The 20,820-nt window shown below is 36.0% G+C and overlaps 1 protein-coding gene across 3 annotated transcripts in view; it reads right to left on the reverse strand.

Moving 5' to 3' along the window:
* Positions 1–20,820, reverse strand: part of DIAPH3 (diaphanous related formin 3) — a 484,563-nt gene that overhangs the window by 204,965 nt on the left and 258,778 nt on the right. For all 3 annotated transcript variants that reach the window (XM_070578871.1, XM_070578869.1, XM_070578872.1), the window contains one exon: positions 8,665–8,904. In XM_070578871.1, the coding sequence (XP_070434972.1) occupies positions 8,665–8,904 (240 nt within the window). The remainder of the gene's footprint in view (positions 1–8,664; positions 8,905–20,820) is intronic.

Genomic DNA, 20,820 nt, shown 5'->3' on the forward strand with positions numbered 1-20,820 from the left:
TGTTTTAGTTTGCAATTCTCTAATGACAAAGGATGTTGAGTATCTTTTTATACCTTTATTTGCTATTTGTAAATCTTCTTTGGTGAGGTGTCTACTCAGGTCTTTTGATCACTTTTTAATTGTGTTGTTTTCTTATTGTTGAGTTTCAAGAGTTCTTTGTATATTTTAGATACAAGTCCCTTATCAGATATGTATTTTGCAAAGATTTTCTCTGTAGTTTGTCTTTTCATTCGCTTAACAGTATCTTTTGCAGAGCAGAAGTTTTTAATTTATGAAGACCATCTTACCAATTTTTTCTTTCATAGGTCATGTTTTTGGCACTGTACCTAAATAGTCATCGCTAAACCCAAGATCACCTAGACTTTCTCTTATGTTACCTTCTATACGTTGTTCAGTCTTGTGTTTTATATTTAGGTCGGTGACCTGCATTAATTTTTGTGAACAGTATGAGATCTGTGTCTAGAAACCTTTTTTTTGCATTTCATGTTTAAGTCTAGTTGCTCCAGCACCATTTCTTTAAAGAACTATTCTTTCTCCATTGAATTGTCTCTGCTCCTTTGTCAAGGATCAGTTGACTACATCTATGTGAGTCTACTTTTGGGCTCTATGTTTTCTTCCATTAATATATTTGTCTATTTATTTTTCACAACGTTTTGATTACTGTAGCTTTATAGTAAGTCTTGAAGTCAGGTACTATTAACCCTCTGACTTTGTTCTTCTTCAGTATTGTGTTGACTACTCTGGGTCTTCTACATATTCATATAAACTTTAGATCAGTTTGTCAATAACTACAAAATAACCCGATGGGATTTTGATTGGGTTTGCATTTAACCTATAGATCAAGTTGGGAACAACTGACATCTTAATAATATTGAATATCCTTTCCATGAACATGGAATACCTATTTCTTCATTAGATTTTTCAATTTCTCTCATCAAAGTTTTGTAGTTTTCTTCATTTGGATATTGTTCACATTAATACCTAAGTACTAACGTTTTTGGTGCTAATGTAAATGATATTGTCTTTAACTTCAAATCCCAAATGCTCATTGCTGGTATTAGGAAAGTGATTGACTTTTACGTTAACCTCATGTCCTGGAACTTTGCTATAATCACTTATTAGGTCCAGGAAGGGTTTTTTTGGTCAATTTTTTTTTTTTTTTACATAGGTAATCATTTCCTCTATGAACAAAGACAGAATTATTTATTCCTTCTCAATCTATACAGCTTTTATTTCCTTTTCTTGTCTTATTGCATTAGCTATGACTTACAGTACAATGTTGAATAGAATGGTGAGAGGGAACATCCTTGCTTTCTTCTCAATCTTAGGGGGAAAACATTGTTTTTAATCATTGAGTACGATCCTAGGTGTAGGTCTTGTAGATGTTCTTCACCAATTTGAAAAAGTTTCCTTCTATTTCTAGTTTGTTGAGAGTTGTTTTTTTTTTTTTATGATGAATGAGTGTTAGATTTTATCAAATGCCTTGTCTGCCTAGGGTCAAATGCATATGATCCAATGACCTTTCTTCTTTAGCCTGTTGATGTGATGGATTAAATAAGTTGATTTTCAAATGTAAAACCATATTTGAAATAAATCCCACTTACTCATGGTATGTAACATTGTTAGTTTTAATTTATAATATTTTGTTGAGGATTTTTACATCTATGTTTTTGAGAGATATTGGTCTATAATTTTCCTCTCTTGTAATGTCCTTGTCTGATTTAGGTGTGCACCCATTTTTATCATCATACTTTCCCCCACCACCTAAGACCAAATATTCCTTACATCATACTAAGTATTACTATATAAATAATGATGCAAGTTTTGCCTCTGATTCCAAAAATGTAAAACCAATGCAGATTCTTTATAAAGGAGAGGTAAACAGTACGATTCATAGGATATCAGAATTGAGATGTCTTGCTTTTGATTTTTCATTTATAAAATATACAAAAATGGGAGACTGGACTAAACCAGAGATGGTTGGTAAGATTCAACTCGGGTGCTACCTCTGATGGGTAGTAGCTGTTTATACTATGGTGTTGAGGAGGATTCTGAGGCTGCTGTCTGGGAGAAAAGGAGTTTGACAGATTAGCACTGCCTGTCATGAGAGAAATGAGATGACAGCACACAAGCAGTGTTTTGCTGTTCTTGAGAAAAGCCACTCTATCTTTTATAATTCTATTAAAAGAATAATCCTAATTTACAACGTTGAATAGCAATTGAAAAAACAAATGAAGGTAATATGAATAGAATTTATCAAAAACACTACTTAGTAAATCCAACTAAACATTTCTTGGAAAATACTAGAGATTAAATATTTTAACAAATGAGTCAAAGAGGGTTAAGACTTCTAAATAGTTTCACATGGCTTTTGGAAGTCAATATTTCAGTGATTTAATTGGCTGGATGTAAAATAAGAATGGCATTTGTTATTTGCAGGTCTTTGGCCAAAAACTGCTTTACTTTCAAAGGATGCCAAAATTTACTGGTGTGATTTTTGCCAATCCGATAAAGAATAAAAATCCCTCTAAAACACTGAATGCAGATGGAACAATGGATTTGTTTGGCAGAGGTCTTTTTTCCTTCTTTCTTTTTTAAGGCAGAGGTCTTTCTTAAAAATAACTTCATAGAATAAAAGCAAAGATGATATGAGAATCAAATTTCACAAAAAAGATTCACAGTATCACCCTGTAGGACTGACAGGCAGAAGTATTTTTCTCCTGCTTTCTATAATCACTGACACTCTACCTGTATAAGGTAGAGCCCTGAAAAATAACTCAGCACACTGGCCATCCACTTATTCCAGTTCCACTGTGTGCCTGCAATTCACAGTCCTTTTCTGCATTTTCAGAATAGTGCTCAGCTTGGCACGAAAGAAAAGCAGCAGTTTGAGAAAATATTTTCACCACTCACCCTTACGTGAAGAAGTAGAGTTGTTTCTTTTTTTTGTTTTTGTTTTTCCATTTGTTAGGTTTTGTTTTTGTTAAGTTTGTTTGCTTGGTTTGTTGGCTGCAGACCACCAATCAGGAATTTTCCATTCTGGGATAAGCAAGTAGGGCAGAGGACAGACACAGTGATTCTCAGTTCAGCTTGTGCCTTAAAATCACCCAGAGGAGCTTTATTAAAAATGCCGCTGATGGGGCCAGCCCCAAGGCTGAGTGGTTAAGGTCACATGCTCTCGCTTCCCCAGCCCAGGGTTTCACTGGTTGGGATCCTGGGTGCGGACATGGCACTGCTCATCAGACCACTCTGAGGCAGCGTCCCACATGCCACAACTAGAAGGACCCACAATTAAAATATACAACTATGTACTGGGGGGATTTCGGGAGAAAAAGCAGGGGAAAAAAAAAAAGAAGATTGGCAACAGTTGTTAGCTCAGGTGCCAATTTAAAAAAAACAAAGAATGACGCTGATCAGGATCCACATCCACACACGCTGAAGTAACCTGATGTGGGGCTGATGAACCAGTGTTTCTTAAAGGGTACTCCGGGTTGAGAATCAATGTCCTACAGGAAAAACTGTTCACAGTTTCAAGAAGTCATTCACTAGAGTTGGTGGCAGCATCAAAGAAAAATAAAGCTTTTTTTCCTCCTAAAATCTTCCCCTTATCACAGCTTTGGTGAAGTTATTCTACTTTTGGTTAGCCTATAATTTGTAAAAAGAATCTACAGATCAGGTACAAATTTCACTTGAAAAGAGAACTTGGACAGAAGCAATCTTACCCGCTACTTCCCACTCTTTGAACACCTAATTCCCAACCTCACAGCCCCATTACTATGTGTCTTTGATGACTCCATCTTTGAGATGAACTCACTGCGGGTTCTACTGCCACAGACAAGAGGATGTTTTCTACAGTGATATATGGATAAATCTATAGTGGAAGCAATAGTTACTTATTTCTACAATTTTCCCAAAAAATAACAGCATAAATACTGATAAAAACTAGTTATCACAGTTGATAAACTCTTCCAAAATTTATATCTACTATCCCAATATAGGTAATTAGTTTATTTAATTACTTAGAACAAAGAGCTACATTTTACAGCTACATCCAGTTGTACTGATTGGGATGATTTGTTATTCAGAAATCACACACCTCATTAGACATTAGGAAACATTATTAAACTCATGGCATAGCCATTGTGAATGGATTGACAACATCTGCTTTTATATTTACTGTTTACAAGTTAAAATGATCTCGAATATTTTAGCATGGTGTTGAACTCTGATGGTTGAGTCAACTCATTCTTTTCCTAGAATGCTGATCTACTTGGACAAAAAGAGATCTTGGCCCTACCAACAGGTTCTCTCGGAAAACTAACTCCAATATTAACCACATACAAATTTTTCTAGGTAGGTATTTTGGTCAGGCAAGCACCTACCATTTGCTGACTGGATTTCTAAGGATATGGATTTGCATTTAATCAACAAAAGTCCTGAAAAAAGAATATAACCTCAGACTACCTATTATCCTATTTTTATCTAAAGTTTAGTAACATCTTGGGATGACTTTTATGAATGACGAGTAGTCCATCCATTCATCTATGTTATAATTCTGAGGTTCATCCTTTTGAAAAGTCAAGCTATCAGAAAGCAGGATACTTACATCATTTTTCTTAAACTAGAATAGTGTTACTATAACTGAAAAGTACTTTTGTACCTTACTATGAGGGTTCTCTTACAGTGTCAGGCCCCAAGAGGCCCTGAATACATATTTGTATAGGAAGGGGAGGAGGAGAGGGGTGGAGGAGAGGGGAGGGGGAAAGATGGTTCTCATGGAATTAATTTTTTTTTTTCTTTGAGGAAGACTACCCCTGAGCTAACTACTGCCAATCCTCCTCTTTTTTGCTGAGGAAGCCTGGCCCTGAGCGAACATCCGTGCCCATCTTCCTCTACTTTATATGTGGGATGCCTACCACAGCATGGCATGCCAAGCGGTGCCATGTCGGCACCTGGGATCCAAACCAGTGAACCCCGGGCCACCAAGAAGCAGAACGTGCGAACTTAACCACTGCGCCACCGGGCTGGCCCCGGAATTAATTTTTTCCTTGCCGTTTATAAGAACACTGCTCAACACTACTTTTTTCCCTTATAATAATACACATGCAAACTTTCTTGTGAAGTTCAGCTTTTGAGAATCAGAGAAAGCACTATTTTTAGCTCATGAAAACATCTGTGACCATGTTTGCACTACACTTTCACCACCAGAAAGCCTCAAACCTATGCATCTACTTTAATTTTAATTTACATTTTAATAATAGATTCTAGTTTATCTTACATTTCATTCTTTATGTTTATTTATCATAAGCCATATCAAATCTTCAGAATAAAAGAAAGTAGACAAATCTTTTCTCTCTGAACTCAGTTATTATAATTAGCCATCTCAATTAAAAATGTATACAAAGATATAATACAATCCCTAAAATTAAACTATAATGTATATGGAATTCACAATTCATATAATTATCTCTAAACAATCCAAAGTTAAGAATTTAATGTGAATTTTCATGCACTTCTCATACTTGAGCTAAATTTATAAAGGGCATTTAAAAGTAAAGATTTTGGATAAAGAATACTAAATGTCATATAATTACCTAGCATGTTTTAACAGATTAAAATATTACCCTGTCTTTCTACTATCAAATAAATATGGAGGTTCCCTGTGTGGGGGCTTATCATCAAACCAAATACTTTATATTCAGTGTGAAAATTCCATCACAATTGTCAAAGATCAAGCTGCTCCTTCTGATAACAAACATGATGAGATATCATCTTGTTCAATATATGCTTTCAACTTGACATGTAGGCTAATAAAAAAAATCAAGTTTTATTTATTTTGTTTCTTGCACAACAGAAGGCTCCTAAGAAGGATGATCAAAATATCCAGTATTACTGGCTGAAAACACAGTCAATTCTATTATCTAGAGACAGATTAACTGGTTTGTAGATTAACCATAGTAAAACAATGACAGCATGCGCTGCATTCGTAAAAGATTTTAAAATTACTATGCTATCAGTGACTGTATATCAATATTAGAAGATGTCTATTTTCAACTACATAATAACTGAGAGACACAACATTGTGTCTACTGCATTGTCATTCATTCAACAGCTATTTATTGAGTATTTACTACGTACAAGCACTGTATTAGGCTATTCCATCTGATTAACCAGACCTAATCTCTTGTCAACAGCTCTCTTTCAAGGAAGGCATGAGAGAGGTCATGAGGTCAATTTTTTGAGTCGACGGAGATACAAAATCTAAAGAGGAACAGACACTTGCACTGTTAAACTCCAGCAGACTCGTAGATGTGGACTTAGCTGCTCCTCGATCTTGCTCCTTATCCTGTTCTTCTTCCTTTGCCTCCCCTCTCAGGGAAGGCCTGAACCTGGCAGTCTTGCGAGCCCCCTTATCCTTCAGCCCCCAAGTTCACAGTCGCCACACCCTGACAATCCCAAGATGTTCTTTAAATGTGTGCGCTTCCCTCCATCCCACCTCCCGTTCTACCTCAACCCCCTTTGCCACTACCCTGGCTCAGACCTCCATCATCTCAAAGTACAGGCTGCGTTTTACAGGGGACACACTAATATTCGGTAAACAGCTGAATAAAGCAGCTTCAGTCAGATGCCCTTAAGGACACTGAGGTAAACAAAGGGAAGGAAACACCAACAGCCTGAGTTCATTCTCTTTTGACATCCACTTCAAATATGTCAGTAGCACGGAGTTTTCGCTGACCCTCTTCTTTTTTCCTTCATCTCCCACACTGTCTTGGTTCTATATCAGTCTCCTCAGCTCAACTATGTCTATCACTCTCCTAGGTCACATTCTACATGTCAACCAATCACCAAGTATCTCCCCACTATAACCCTCTAACCCAGTGTTGTCCAACAGAACTTTCTGCAATGATGGAAATGTGCTTTATTTATGCTACTAGCACGTATGGACAACGATTCACTTGAAACATGACAAGTGTGACTGAGGAATTAAACTTTTAGTTTTATTTAAATTTTAATTAATTTAAATGTAAAGAGTCACTTGTTTCTAAAGGTGACAGTACTGGACAGTGCAGCTTAACTTTCTTCCATACTGCTGTTAGAATCTTCTTCCTACAAGACATCTGATAACATGACTTGCCTTACAGAACTAACACAGCTCCATAACACCTTCACCATCAGGCATGGCATTCAAGGCTCTTCACCATCTAGACCAATTTACCATCTCATTTCCATTTTTTCCACTCCTCTTCCATCTGGGCACCAACCGTTACTGGATCACTCGGTACACCCACACATGATATAACCCTTTCTGCAAACTGTTGACTCGTCCTTAGAATGCCTTTTCCTGTCAGGGAACATCCACTCATCCTTCCAGATCCAGCCCAAATTCCTCTTCCTCTCGGAATGCTTAACTGCCCTCCCTTAGCTGAGCTAGCCTCTCTCTCTTAATGCTGCTGCCATGACTTTTTGTATATAGTCCTAGTAAAACATTTAAGCACAATTATTGGTTTAGATGTGAAAAATATGAGTTCCATGTATGCCAGGTAAATATTAACCACATATGTAAGTGAGATGATCAGGTCAAGCATTTGGCACAGGAGTAAGTACGCACTCTATAAACGTGCCAAGTCTCCAATAAATGTATTATGAAGTGCATCACCCTTGCTAGGATCTTAACTGAACACAGCAGGCTAAGAAAACAAGGAGAGGAAAATACACAGATGGAAATGGGACAGCGAAAGTGTTCACAAAGCACTGACACCAAGTGGAGGTTTAGGTTAGGGAAATCATGTAAGAAAAGTCACGAAAGCACACGAGATTAACTATTCAGTAAACTCATAGCTAAAGCTGAAATTGTTTCTCACCTTCCCTATCTAACTGGCAATAGCAATAACCAAATTCCTTAATCAGGGAGTGTAGACGTTACCAGGTCGAGAACAAGAGAAAGCTTTTCTTGTGATGTGTAACTGAGAAGAATTTGTTGTAAGCAGATCAATAAAGCACTATTACCATGGCCCATTTCTTAGGAAAGAGCTCTGCTATACAGAACCTTGAATATATCTGCTGTTAAGAAAATTTAATCTGTGCAATTACCCAGGTGAAAAAAAATCTCTAAACTTACTCAATTTTCATATCCTCTAAAATTATATTTAGAGAGAAATATTTCAAAATCATCAATGACATCTGAGATATGTTTATTCCTAATATAATGATTTCCCCTTTATACAAAGCAGTCTTACTCTTCAAAAATAAAAAAATCCAAAGAAATATTTAAATAGTTTAAGGTAAAAATTTTAGTGGCAATCCTTAGCAATTCTCAATATATATACCATGATAGGCAGGTAACTGAACTGAATGTTAGCACGCTAGGTTCAAATAATATTTTCATGTTCCATTTCATTAGTTTGAGAAAGCACAGGTTTATGACACAATTTTGTTATTAAACAAAATTCTTCAGTTGGATTTTCAGATCAGAGAAAATTAATATTTGGATTTAGTTCAGAGGTTGAGTAAATTAGCTCAGTTCAGTCTGGGTTTGGGTTCATGGTTCAGTTCAAGTTCTTGATAATGAGCCTATCAAAATAAAAATATTTAAATAATGTAATCAGGGCTGACATTTAAGAATTAGTGTTCAGGCAAATATGTGTTTTAAAAAAACAAACTCACTTTACAGAGGGAGCTAAGGTTAAAGCCGAAGGTTTGAGCGTTCCGGGATCCAGCATTCATGTAGTTTCCCATTAGTAATACAAGTTCCAGCAACTTGCTGAAGCTCCTGCTCTTCTTTATCTCCTCACAGGCAGTACTGACAGCCATGATGTCAGGTTTGATGTTGTTCACCTGCTCTTCAAACTGAAGCTTAAAGAGAATAGCACTGAGCCGTGGCCGTAGTCTCTTCACATTGCTCATCTGATGGAAAAGAAAATAGCAGATTTCCTTTAAAATGTATGGTATACTTTAGTACTATACGACGGCAAGTAATCTGGGATGATTTATTGGTATGACAGTACCGAAGAAGCAATACGTCCCCTAAAACTGAGAGCAAGGAGAGAAAAAAAGACCTGCTTGTTTCTCCGAGGAATCCAGAGTCATCCTTCAAAGAAAAAATTAACAATTTAGATGCTCAATGAGAAGAAAGCTTTCATCAAGTGACAGAGTTTAAGTAATAAAGTACATATAATTTTAAAAATTAAATTTTACAAAGCTAACAGGATGCAGAAGCAACAAATTACAAAGCATTCATATTAATTTTTGTTCTGTACTGAAATATGCTGGGTCATGTTTGAAACATATTCAGAAAGGCCTAGAAAGGGTTTGTTTTCTTCAAAAAGCTATTGCTGTCCTCAGAAACCCTGCTGACTACCAGTATGTGTTAGAGAGAGAGTAAATAGGTCCCAATTTGTACTAAATTGACTTTCTTCAGAAACCTAGGGAAGTAGAATGACTCCTGACACATACTAAATTAGCAGATTCAGAGGCAGGAGACATGGGCGGAGCAGGAGACAGAAGCAGTACAAAGCCACAGAGCTATCACATGCCCAGTTAACCCTGTTTGGGACTCTGGGTTTCCCTGTTGGGAATGGGGGGGGGGGGGGTTGAAAGTGTCAAAAAAGACAACAGAAGGGTCATCAAGTTCTTGCCTTAAACTTACTTCTCCATGTTCCATCAACACACATGAGGGGAACAGCCACTTACCAGAAGCCTGTAGACACACTACACTTACGCTATACATGAATTCTTCGACCAAACTCATTAAGGATTTGAGACTTAAAACACATTGATGGTGCAGTAATAGTTAAACTGTTGAATTTCAACTACTACTGTAAATATCAAAAGCAGTTTGAGGCAAGGTCAGAAAAAAAACGTAATGACAGAACACGATAGGGTTAAAATAGGGAATGGTTCTATAAGCCACAGACCCTAAAGGAAGGGGTAAAAAATAATGTCATATAAAGTTATAGAGTTTCTGTTTAGGAGACAGAAAGCTATCTGTTCATAATATAATGAAATATATATACAAAAGCCTGAACTTATTAGATCCAATAGGTTAATACAGATACTGCCTTAATAATATAAAAATACAACCCAGCATACTCATCTAACAAGAACTGAGCAATAAAGTTAGCTCGCAGCAGATACCTCTGAGGGAATATCTTCAGATGGACCAAATCCTTACAGTGACTGAAAAGTTCCTTAGCAAATAATATAAATATCTACTTTACATCTAGTACTCTCCCAGCCATTTGACAGGTTAAATGTTTATGTGTATACAGCCAAGGTTCTAAGAGTTCAACTAATGTAAATAACAATAAGTCTCCTCTACAAAGAACTTCAAGGAATGTCTTCAAATTCCTCTCTCTAGAAGAAATAAATGCTTTTTCTCCTAGGAAAGAGTAAAAAACTATAAGCTCAAAAAAGGCATTAAAAAAATGAAAACAAATGTTACTAACAATGGTTTTAGAGAGTAAATTTAAGCAATATGAAATTTTAGAAAGACAAATTGAGGCCATACTAGAATACCAGTTCTCAGTGGGATGAATCCTTCCTTTACTTTGGACATTGTTTGTCTAGCACAGAAAGTACATTTTTTTTTTTAGGAAAATCAGCCCTGAGCTAACATCTGCTGACAATCCTCCTCTTTTTGCTGAGGAAGACTGGCCCTGAGCTAACATCCGTGCTCATCTTCCTCCACTTTATATGTGAGATGCCTACCACAGCATGGCGTGCCAAGTGGTGTCATGTCCGCACCTGGGATCTGAACGGGCAAACCCCAGGCTACCAAAGCAGAACGTGCCCACTTAACAGCTGCGCCCCCAGGCCAGCCCCAGAAAGTAGATTTAAGCAGGGATTACTTCTCATAAAGTCATTTCACATGTCTTAAAAATGCTCCTAGAGGGACTCATTTCCCTGGAATTTTTATCCTCAAACATTGCAAATGGTATTCATATTATATTGGCCCAATTCTGTATAATGCTCTATTATATTTCATATATCCTTTAGAATAATAAGACATCACAGGAGTACATCGAGTTATGGCCATTCAAAAGGTATATAATGGGCTCGTGGCATCTCTCTTTTCAGCCTGTGCCCTTATTCATGATTATGACGTCTGGTATTTGGTACTTTGCAATAAACATGAGGAGGGATTCTCCAGTATCCCATGCAAAATGTTAGTATTACAAAATGTATTAATTTTAACATATGTTAGTGTACTATTTCACGCATAAAGAGAAAAATCACTTCTTAAATGCCTAAATGATACTACCCCAAAATGTGTTAAAGCTTTCCTGCTGACAAGCTAACCATATGTAGCCAGTATAAAGTAATTAATTTTCCTAGAAAAATATAACCTAGATTTATATGAGTAATGAGTCTACCTGGCACTGGGGACAGGTACCTTGAAAAGATCGAGTAAGGCTATGATGTAATGCAGAACACAGTGCTATGCGTTCTTGAAAATCCCTGACAAAGCAAAGTCAGGAGAGGTAACCTAAAAACAGGTCTTTGAACCACAACTTTTTAAATTAGATATCCTTTTCATATTGTTCTTTCTTCCAAATTTAGAAAAGTTAGTATTTTGACTGATAGGAAGTATGTGTGTTTAGTGAACAAAATTCCTGAGCAGGAAAGGAACTTGAGAGGTCACCTGGAGCCAGTTCCTGTCTTTAGTCTACTATCTAGCCAGCCCAGAGCCAAATGATTGCCCCCTTTTAAAATACAATCTCAATGAAAGCTAATGTTCTGATACCTAAATCTTGGGATCTATGATAATAATAACAGTGTTCTTTTTCTCAGTCAAATCAAAGTTTTTTTAGATGAGATCAAAGAAAAAAGGGCGGGGGGGGAAGGTAAAATACTTTTTAAAAACCCTGAAGAACTTTTCTCATCAGTTCACATATTCTCTTCAACACTGGGGATGTGTGTTCTGTTTGGTAAGGAACTTAGAACTCTGACTTATCGGCCAAAGGCTAGGCTGAATGCAGAAATGGAGAGCTATGGTGCTCAAATTCATAAAAAGAAAAAAAAAGAAGAAAGAAAGGGTTACAGTAAAAGTGACTTTAAGATACTTATTAGAATGTTAGAGGAAATTAGGATTTCATTTTCACACAGGTAACTTTTAAATTTATTGTTACAGAATCTCAGCAATGTAACAATGTCAACTCACATCACCAAAATCAAACAATAATGAGTTATAATCTGAAGATCAATCTAAAGGCATAAAAAGAATGCAAAAACACTTTGATTTCACTACTATTTTTTGAAGGCAGGGAGTAGTACTCTTGCAATCTTTCCCACCCCACCACCATAGGTGTCAAATGCCAGAATGAAATAAATCTTAAAAACAGTGACTGGTGAAACAAACAAGCGGCAATATCCAGAATCCTAAGGTTAATTTTTATTTCAAAATTTTGCTAGTTGGCAACATTTGTGTTGTCGGAGCAGGAACAAAATAAGATGAAGAGACCTTTAGAAAATCAATGAACCAACAAGTATTGACTGGGTGCCCACTCAATGCTATGAGAGGCACAGAAGTCTTAGTTGCTGCCCTTATAGCAAAGATCATCTACTTCTTGCCATCTGTCTTAAAGGGTAAAAAGTAGAAAAAGTCCCCAGGGAGATGTAATCGCCCATAATCTCATTATGGTTACGTTTTACACATGTAATTTTAATTTTATCCATTATTCTACGGGGGGGAAAAACCGGAATCAATTTGACATTTTTTATACCAACTCTGTTTAACACCATATTTGGTTCTCTTTATGCAGTTTCTTTTATAAATAAGGGATTTTCAAGAGCCAACTTATTCAAAACTTGTCAGGTCCCTCCCATCTTCCTGCTGCAGACTTATGTAGGCTCACCTCAAAAGAAATTTTATTACGTGCTCCATATCTTTATTATTCTTCCTTAAAAGTCATTATAAACCTAGTTATCTATTCATTTAACTTTCTAACACTATGAGTGACCTACTGATTGAAAAGATAACCAGCTTCAGTCTTAATTTACTGAGTGCTCTAAACCTTTACTTTATACAGTTTATAAATACATAATTATAAGGAATAACGGAAAAGCATTTCAGGAAGGTTAAATGGCTCCTTCAAGGTCACATGGCCAGCAGGACATGGGCCTAGACCTAACTTGCTGTCAATCAAGTATCCATGCCACTCAGAGCCACACAATGTGGAAATTAATAACCACAACTTAAAAATCATCCAACACTCAAACTACTTCTACCGTCTTCCTATGAGTAGGAATGGACTTTAATTTCTCTACAGTAGTTACTAGATAAACCACTATGGAGATGCCCCTGCTGTGAGCTCTCCCTGCTTCTACTTCACATTTCTTTCCTTTCTCCTTGGTATATCCAAATACCTCCTGTTGTGCAGAATTTTTAATATTTTTTCCAGATCCACTTTTGCTGTCCCCTCCACAATGCACTCGCCACTCATATTTCCGTATTAGCTAATTCTTCTCCTCTCTGTGGGAGAGGTGTGATGAGCAAGGAGAATGTGAAAAAACAAATCCATCTTTGTGAAAGACAAGATGAGAGAAAATGACAACAGGTTGAGGGAAGAAAGTGACATCTGAGAAAGGAATATGATCTAATAATAGAATTAAGAAACTTAGGAAGAAGTATGAAACTTGATTTCCTAATTAAACTATATGAAAAATATCTAGCTTTACTGTTAGCTGGCCATTAATTTCATGATATCAAGAATTCTCAAAAAAAAAGCTGATTTCACTTTAAGAAAGGCATGAAAAATATAGCTATTCAAGTGCCTTATGCCTGGGTAGTGCTCAGAATATCAAAAATGTTTTTAAAATAAATGTGCCCTTATGATATTAAAACTCCTAAGCTAAAATTAATTTTTAAAACTATACAACAGCAAAGTACATATGGTATGTTTTTACATTTTTTCATAGGAGCAAGGTAAAGCCAAAAATTATACAAAAAATACCATAAGAATAAAATATATATTTCTCCAGCTAGTCAAGATGTAGACAATTGGCTATAGATGACAAATATTGCTTTATCTTTGTTTATAAACACTTAGCAATTCTGGACCACTAAGGATTTCACCAGAGGTCCGAATGAGCTCTGTGGATACTCAGGATCTGCAAGTGGTAAAGTCACAGAATGAGAAACTTCTTATTTAACTTGGCAGTTTTAGCAAACACTCTTAACACATAAGTTTCATATCTGATGAATTAAAAAGCTGGCATAAAACCCGGAACAATTCTGAGGTCTTAAATTCATTCACGTCTGCTTCCAGACAATCTTCACCCTACCAGAGGAAACCAATGTTTTGATTTCTATCACTATAACTTAGTTTTGCCTGTTCTTGAAATTTATATTACTGAAACTTTCAGGAAACACTTTGTGTCTGGCTTCTTTCACTTAACGAAATGACTTTGAGATTCATTTACATGTTTGTGTTGTGACTCAGTACTTCGTTCCTTTTAATTAATGAGCAATAATTCATTGCAAGAATATACCAAAATTTGTTTAGTCACTTTCCTATGGTTGAACTTTTGGGTTTTTTCCCCCAGTTTAGGGCTATGTAGTTGGTTGGGCTGAATAGGGACTTGAAAAATGATATATCTATGTCCTAACCCCAGGTACTTGTGAATGTGACATTTAGAAATACAGTCTTTGACGATGTAATTAAGTTAAAGCTCTCCAGATATGACAACATAAATATCACAATATTTAGGTGGGCCCTAAACCCAATGCCATGTGATTTTAATAGAAAGCGGAGAGAAAGACACACACAGGAGAAGGTGAAATGAATAAGGTGGCAGAGACTGAGGTAATGCTAGAAGTCAAGAAATTTGCCAAGGAGCAGCTCCCAGAAGCAAGGAGGGAGGCATGGAACCGATTCTTGCTCTGAGTCTCCAGAAGGAACCAACCCTGCCAATATCTTGATTTAAGACTCTTGGTCCAGAAACGGGAAAGAATAAATTACTGTGGTTTTAAGCCACTAAGGTTGTCGACGTTTGTTAAGGCAGCCCACGGAAACTAATACAGGATATTATGAATATTCTGGTATGAGTCTTTTCATTTCTATTAAATATCCAAAAGACAGAGTGTAAATGTATACATAACTCTATAAGAAACTGTCAAACTGTTTTATAAAGTGGCTTATACCATTTTACGTCCCCTTTACCAATATTGTGTTTTATTATAGATGCTTCACATTTTATTTTGGCCTGTTTAGGGCTAGTCTCCATCCCTCACTAATTGTTCTGTGTGGTGTGGTGCAGGAGTTGCGATTCATTTTAGTCCACAGGATACTCAAGTTTTGCAGCATCATTTGATACAAAGAAGTTCCTTTCTCCGCTCTCCAGTCTTGAAGACTTTGTTGAAAATCAATTGATGATATCTTTCTGAGTTTATTTCTAAACTTTCTAGAAAAAGGTTTATTTGTATCCCCTTAAGCCAAAGCCTGACTGTCTTGATATCAAACCAGTAATCTAAGTCCTCCAAGTTCGTTCTTTTGCAAAACTGATTTTGCCTATTCCAGGTCCTTTGCATGCCGTATGAATTTTGGTAACATGTTGTTGATTATTATAATAAAACATGCTGGCATTGATTGGGTGCGTGAATATGTGTATCAGGACTCTATCGGTCATTTGAGGGAAAAAATGAAATGTTAATATTGAGTCTTCCGAGCCATAAGCATGGTAAATATCTCCATTTATTTATAATTTCTTTACGTTCTCTTGGCAATATCTTGTAGATTTCAGCGTAGAAAATTTGCACGTTTAGTGAAAGGTATCCCTAAGTATTTTATGTTCCTTGATGCTACTGTAAATAGTACTATTTTTACTTGTTTTCCAATATATCATTGCTTGTAGAGAAAAAATACAACTCATTTTGGCATACCGACTACTCTGTGACCTTGCTAAATTCACCAGTTACTTCTAACAAGCTTATTGTAGATTCTTTATGAATTCACATAAACAATCAGGTCACTTAAAAATAAAGATGGTTTACTTCCTCATTTCCACTGTACAGGCCTTTTATCTCTTTTCCTTTTCCTATTAAACAGATTAAAATATGTATTATAATGCTGAAGAGTGGTAAGAATAGATATCCTTGCCTGGTTTCCAGTCATAAAAGACTGAGCATTTAATTTTTCACAATTAAGTATGAGGATAGCTCCACGTTTTCCACAGATGTCTTTATCAGGTTGAAGAAATTTCCTTCTATTTCTAGGTGCTAAGAGTTCTTCCTTATCATAAACAAGGTAGAATTCAGTCAAATGCTTTTTATTTTACATCTAGATAATTATATGATTTTTCTCCCTATTTTCTGGTAATATTGTCAACTATATTAATTAATTTTCAAATGTTAAGCCAACCTTGAACCACTTGGTCATGATATCCTTTCCTTTTCATGCATTATAATATTTGATACAAAAATATTCTATTGATAATTTTGGCATATGTGTTTAGGTATGATATGGGTCTCTAATTTTCTGTAGTGAATTCCCTTTTTTGATTCCTGATATCTGTAATTTGAGAATGTGGTTTTCTTTTTCAGTGTTTTTACTTTCATTAGGTTCAAAATAATTTCTTCTTTGGTCCACAAGTAATTAAAAACTATGTTATGCAATTTTCAAACAGGGAGAGATGTTCTATTATTATTATTGACCAATTTAATTTTGTTTTAGAGAGAAACATACAAGATTTCAATCTTTTGAAAATTACTGAAACTTATGTTACCATATGGCCTACCTTGGTCAACGGGGCTGGGGCGGAGTTGGGGAGGGGGCGTCGACTTTTCCTAGTATTTACTGAAAGAGGTACATTAAAATCTCATTATAATTGGAGTGTTACCTATTTCACCATTTAATTCTGCAAGTTTTTGCTTCATGAATTTTAATGTTCTTTTATTAGGTGCATACACATTTAAGATGATTATTTCTAGTAAATTATTCCTTGTATCAACGTGTAATGTCACTATTTCCTGTAATATGCTTTGCCTCAGAATATACGTTCTCTGAAATACATATAGCTATGCTACTCTTCTTCTTGTTTACTATCTATTTTCCATTTGTCCTTTCTGCTTTTTACCTCTCTTTTGTCCCTTTCCTGCTTTTGTGTTAATTAAGCGATTTTTAGTATTTCATTTTATTTCTTCTACTGGCTTCTTTTATTTTTTGAGGAAGATTAGCCCTGAGCTAACTACTGCCAGTCCTCCTCTTTTTTGCTTAGGAAGACTGGCCCTGAGCTAACATCCATGCCCATCTTCCTCTACTTTATATGTGGGACGCCTTCCACAGCATGGCATGCCAAGCGTGCCATGTTTGCACCCGGGATCCGAACCGGCGAACCCCAGGCCGCCAAGAAGCAGAACATGAGAACTTAACCGCTGCGCCCCCAGGCCGGCCCCCTCTTCTACTGGCTTCTTAACTCTCTTTTTATTACATTTTTCTGAGTTGCTCTAGGACTAACAATATGCACATTTATTTATTTTACTCTATTTAGAGTTATTAAGTCAATATTGTACCTGTTCATATTTTTCATTTCCTACCTCACCCTTCCAACATTTCACTCACATTTCACACCTCCTGATTCATTTCCTGTGTGTCATGTTACAATAGGACAATTCTATTTGTGCTATCCCATCATTCATGCAATTACTATCCTACCTTTTACTTTTATGTACATGTAAACCCCATCCTGAGTGTTATTTTTTTAATTATTAGTTTTCTTTTAAGTAAATTATGAGAAGAAAACAAAACACAGTTTATTTACTATATAGTTTACTTACTATTTCAGGTGCTCTTTATTCCTTTTTGTGGATCTGAGTTTTCATCTGGTATCACTTCCCTTTGGTCTAAAGGATAATCTTCAGCATTTCTTGCAGAGCAGTTCACAAACTCTGTTTTCACATGACTAAAAAATGTCTTTTTTTAACCCTATTTTTGCAAGGGTATCTGCTAAGTAGAGAATTTTGAGTTTTCAGGGTTTTTTTATTTCAACACTTTAAATACACCTCTTCCGTTGACTTCAGCTTTCCATTATTTCTGCTAAATCAGCAAAGTCTCTCATCCTCATTTTCCTATTTGTCAGGTGTCTTTTCTCCCCCCTCAAGTTACGTTCATGATTTTCTCTTTACCTTTGGCTTTCAGCAGTTTAACTAGAATATGCCAAAGTGTTTCTCTTTATCTTTATCCTGGGTGGGGTTTGTTGAGCTTCTTGAACCAACAGGTTATGTTTTTCACTCAATATGGCATTGCTTGGCCATTATTTGTTCCAATATTTTGTCAACCGAATCTCACTCTCCTCTCCTTTTGTGACTCCAGTTACAGGTGTTTTAGACTATTTCCAGTACACTATTAAACCCACATACTAAATATTTCAATTCAGTTATTGAACTTTTCAGATTGAGAATTTCCATATGGTCAATTTTTATAGTTTCATTTCCCTGCAAAGATTCCTTAATTAAGACCATGTTTTCTTTGATTTCTTGAAGATAATTTCCTTTAGTTCTTTGAACATATTTATAATATCCACATTAAAGTCTTTGCACGTGAAATCCAAAATCTGGGCCATCTTGTCTATTTGGCTGTTTTTTTCTTTGACAATACAGCCCATTTTATTATTCTTTACCTTTTAGTAAAATATTGAAACATTGTAACAGCTCTTGAGCTGCAATATTCCTTTGGAAAATGTTCATTCTTGTTTTAACAGACGAGTCAATTGCTGGGTGATCACCTTCAATCGTACAGCTTGAGTTTACACTTTGTTAGGGAAGCTCTGTGGAAAGTAAAAGGTGTTTCCCTAGCCCTCTAACTTGGTAGGACTCAATCTCCAAACGTTCTTCCCAGAGGCGTCTGAAAGACTTGATTATAGGTTTTGTTAGGGTAGGTGCAGAGTAGGTACTCCTTTAGGGTGTGGTCTTCATTCCTAAAGTACAATCTTGCCAGTTGTTTGAGTGAATGACAACTAAATTAATGAAGCGTGAAGAAGATTTCTCTACCCTGGCAGGATCAGAATTCCAAAGCCTTCCAATAATGCTGGACCTCCAGTGTCTCTGCTCTGCTCTCACATTGGAGCTGGTCCTACCAGGCAAATCTTACTCAGCCAATGAACAGCCCCAGCCTCCAGGAAGAGAGTCAAAGGAGATCCCCACAGGAACTACTAGAATCCTTTTCTGTACAATTCCTTCCCTTAAAATGGTTTGCCCTGCAGATTCCAGCTGTTTCAGCTGTCATGAACTCTGATCTCTGCCTCCTCAGTTCGGTGAAAACCACACCCTCTGCTCAAACTTTAACTCTCGTACTATAATTGGCAAACTTTCACCAGGCCAAAAGCTGGGCGTTCAGGGAGTTCATGAGTTTGTTCTCCCAAGGTTTGCACTTTCTCTCCACTGGTTGTGTACTGTCTTAAAACAGATGACTTGCATATTTTGTCCACTTTTATCATTGTTAGTGGTTTATATGGCTTTTGTTAAATTTATTCTTAAGTATATTACAGTTTTTCATGTTACTGTAAATAGAATTTTAAAAACATTTTATAATTTCAGTTTTAAGAATACAAAAAAATACCAGATTAACCAATTGTTTCCATTTTACCCCATTTGTTTTATCATATTCTCTCTCTCTTCCTCTCCATACATATATATTAATCAGAAGAGAAAAAAGTATGTATTTTACATACACATTGGGATAGGGTGATGGCCACCCGTTTTTCCAATATTAAGTTACTGTCTTTTTTCCTTTATAATTAATACGCAATTTATAGGAAGATGCTTTGAAACTCTGTAAATAGCGGAATATAACCTATTTTCATCAAATTTTTACCTTTGTATTAGTGGTGACAGTGCACTGAGTTAAACAGCCATTATAGTATTTACTCAGCTTTATTAAAAATGTACTTTATGGACCCATTCCAGATGGCTTCAAGAATGAGACATAAAATAAATCAGCCTATATCTACAACAATTACACTTTAAGTCACAAGTGTGACAGAACTGCCTCACTCTATAGTAACTTAGTTCCTTAAGTCCAGTCTCCCCTTTACCATTACGTTCCAAATGTCGTCTTAGATGGGAATATGTAAGACCTGCATATTGAGATTTGCAGAATACAGAAAATGCTTCCCAGGCACTAGATGATACGCAGGCAACCTTAAAACAATGTTGTTTGCAAAGTGATGAATCATAAGAGACCTTTTCGCTTATAACTATGAAATGCTGTAGGCTTTATTTCAAATGAATGATGCATGGCTAGTAATTAGTATGTGACTGTAATGATGTTTTGTTTTGTTTTCACAAATGAAACAAATTAAGCAGATTGTGCCATAAAATTTCAATACTACATAGACAGTCTGACTAGAAAGCATCATGTTTTGATTCCAAAAAACAATAACAACAACAAAAACAACACGCCACAATTCCTATTACGGACTTAAATGTCCCACTTTTTAGTTATTTATAAAGAAGATTTCAAATCCCAATGAAGAAAAAATAGAAACAAGATTTCCAAAAACTTAATTTCAAGTTCAACAATTTAATAATTCAATAAGTCCCTATGTCCAACATTCTAAGTAGTCTGTATCTAACATTAACTCAAAATTAATCTTTAAATATTAAAAATAAATTGCTCCAGTACTGAAACATCCAGAAACCACTACTGAAAGCAACTTCAAGGAAAGTGGGCACCCACAGCAAACAGAAACACAAGAGTGACTGCCACCATTAGAAATAGACTGTGTCCTCCAGTGTCATAAAACTATGGTCCACAGCTGAGCTGTAATAGTTACTGCTTGAGTGAACAAGTTGCCTCATCTATGAAATGGTAATGCTCATCTCTG

This window comes from Equus przewalskii, chromosome 16 (genome assembly GCF_037783145.1).
Source record: "Equus przewalskii isolate Varuska chromosome 16, EquPr2, whole genome shotgun sequence".
Classification (NCBI taxonomy): domain Eukaryota; kingdom Metazoa; phylum Chordata; class Mammalia; order Perissodactyla; family Equidae; genus Equus; species Equus przewalskii.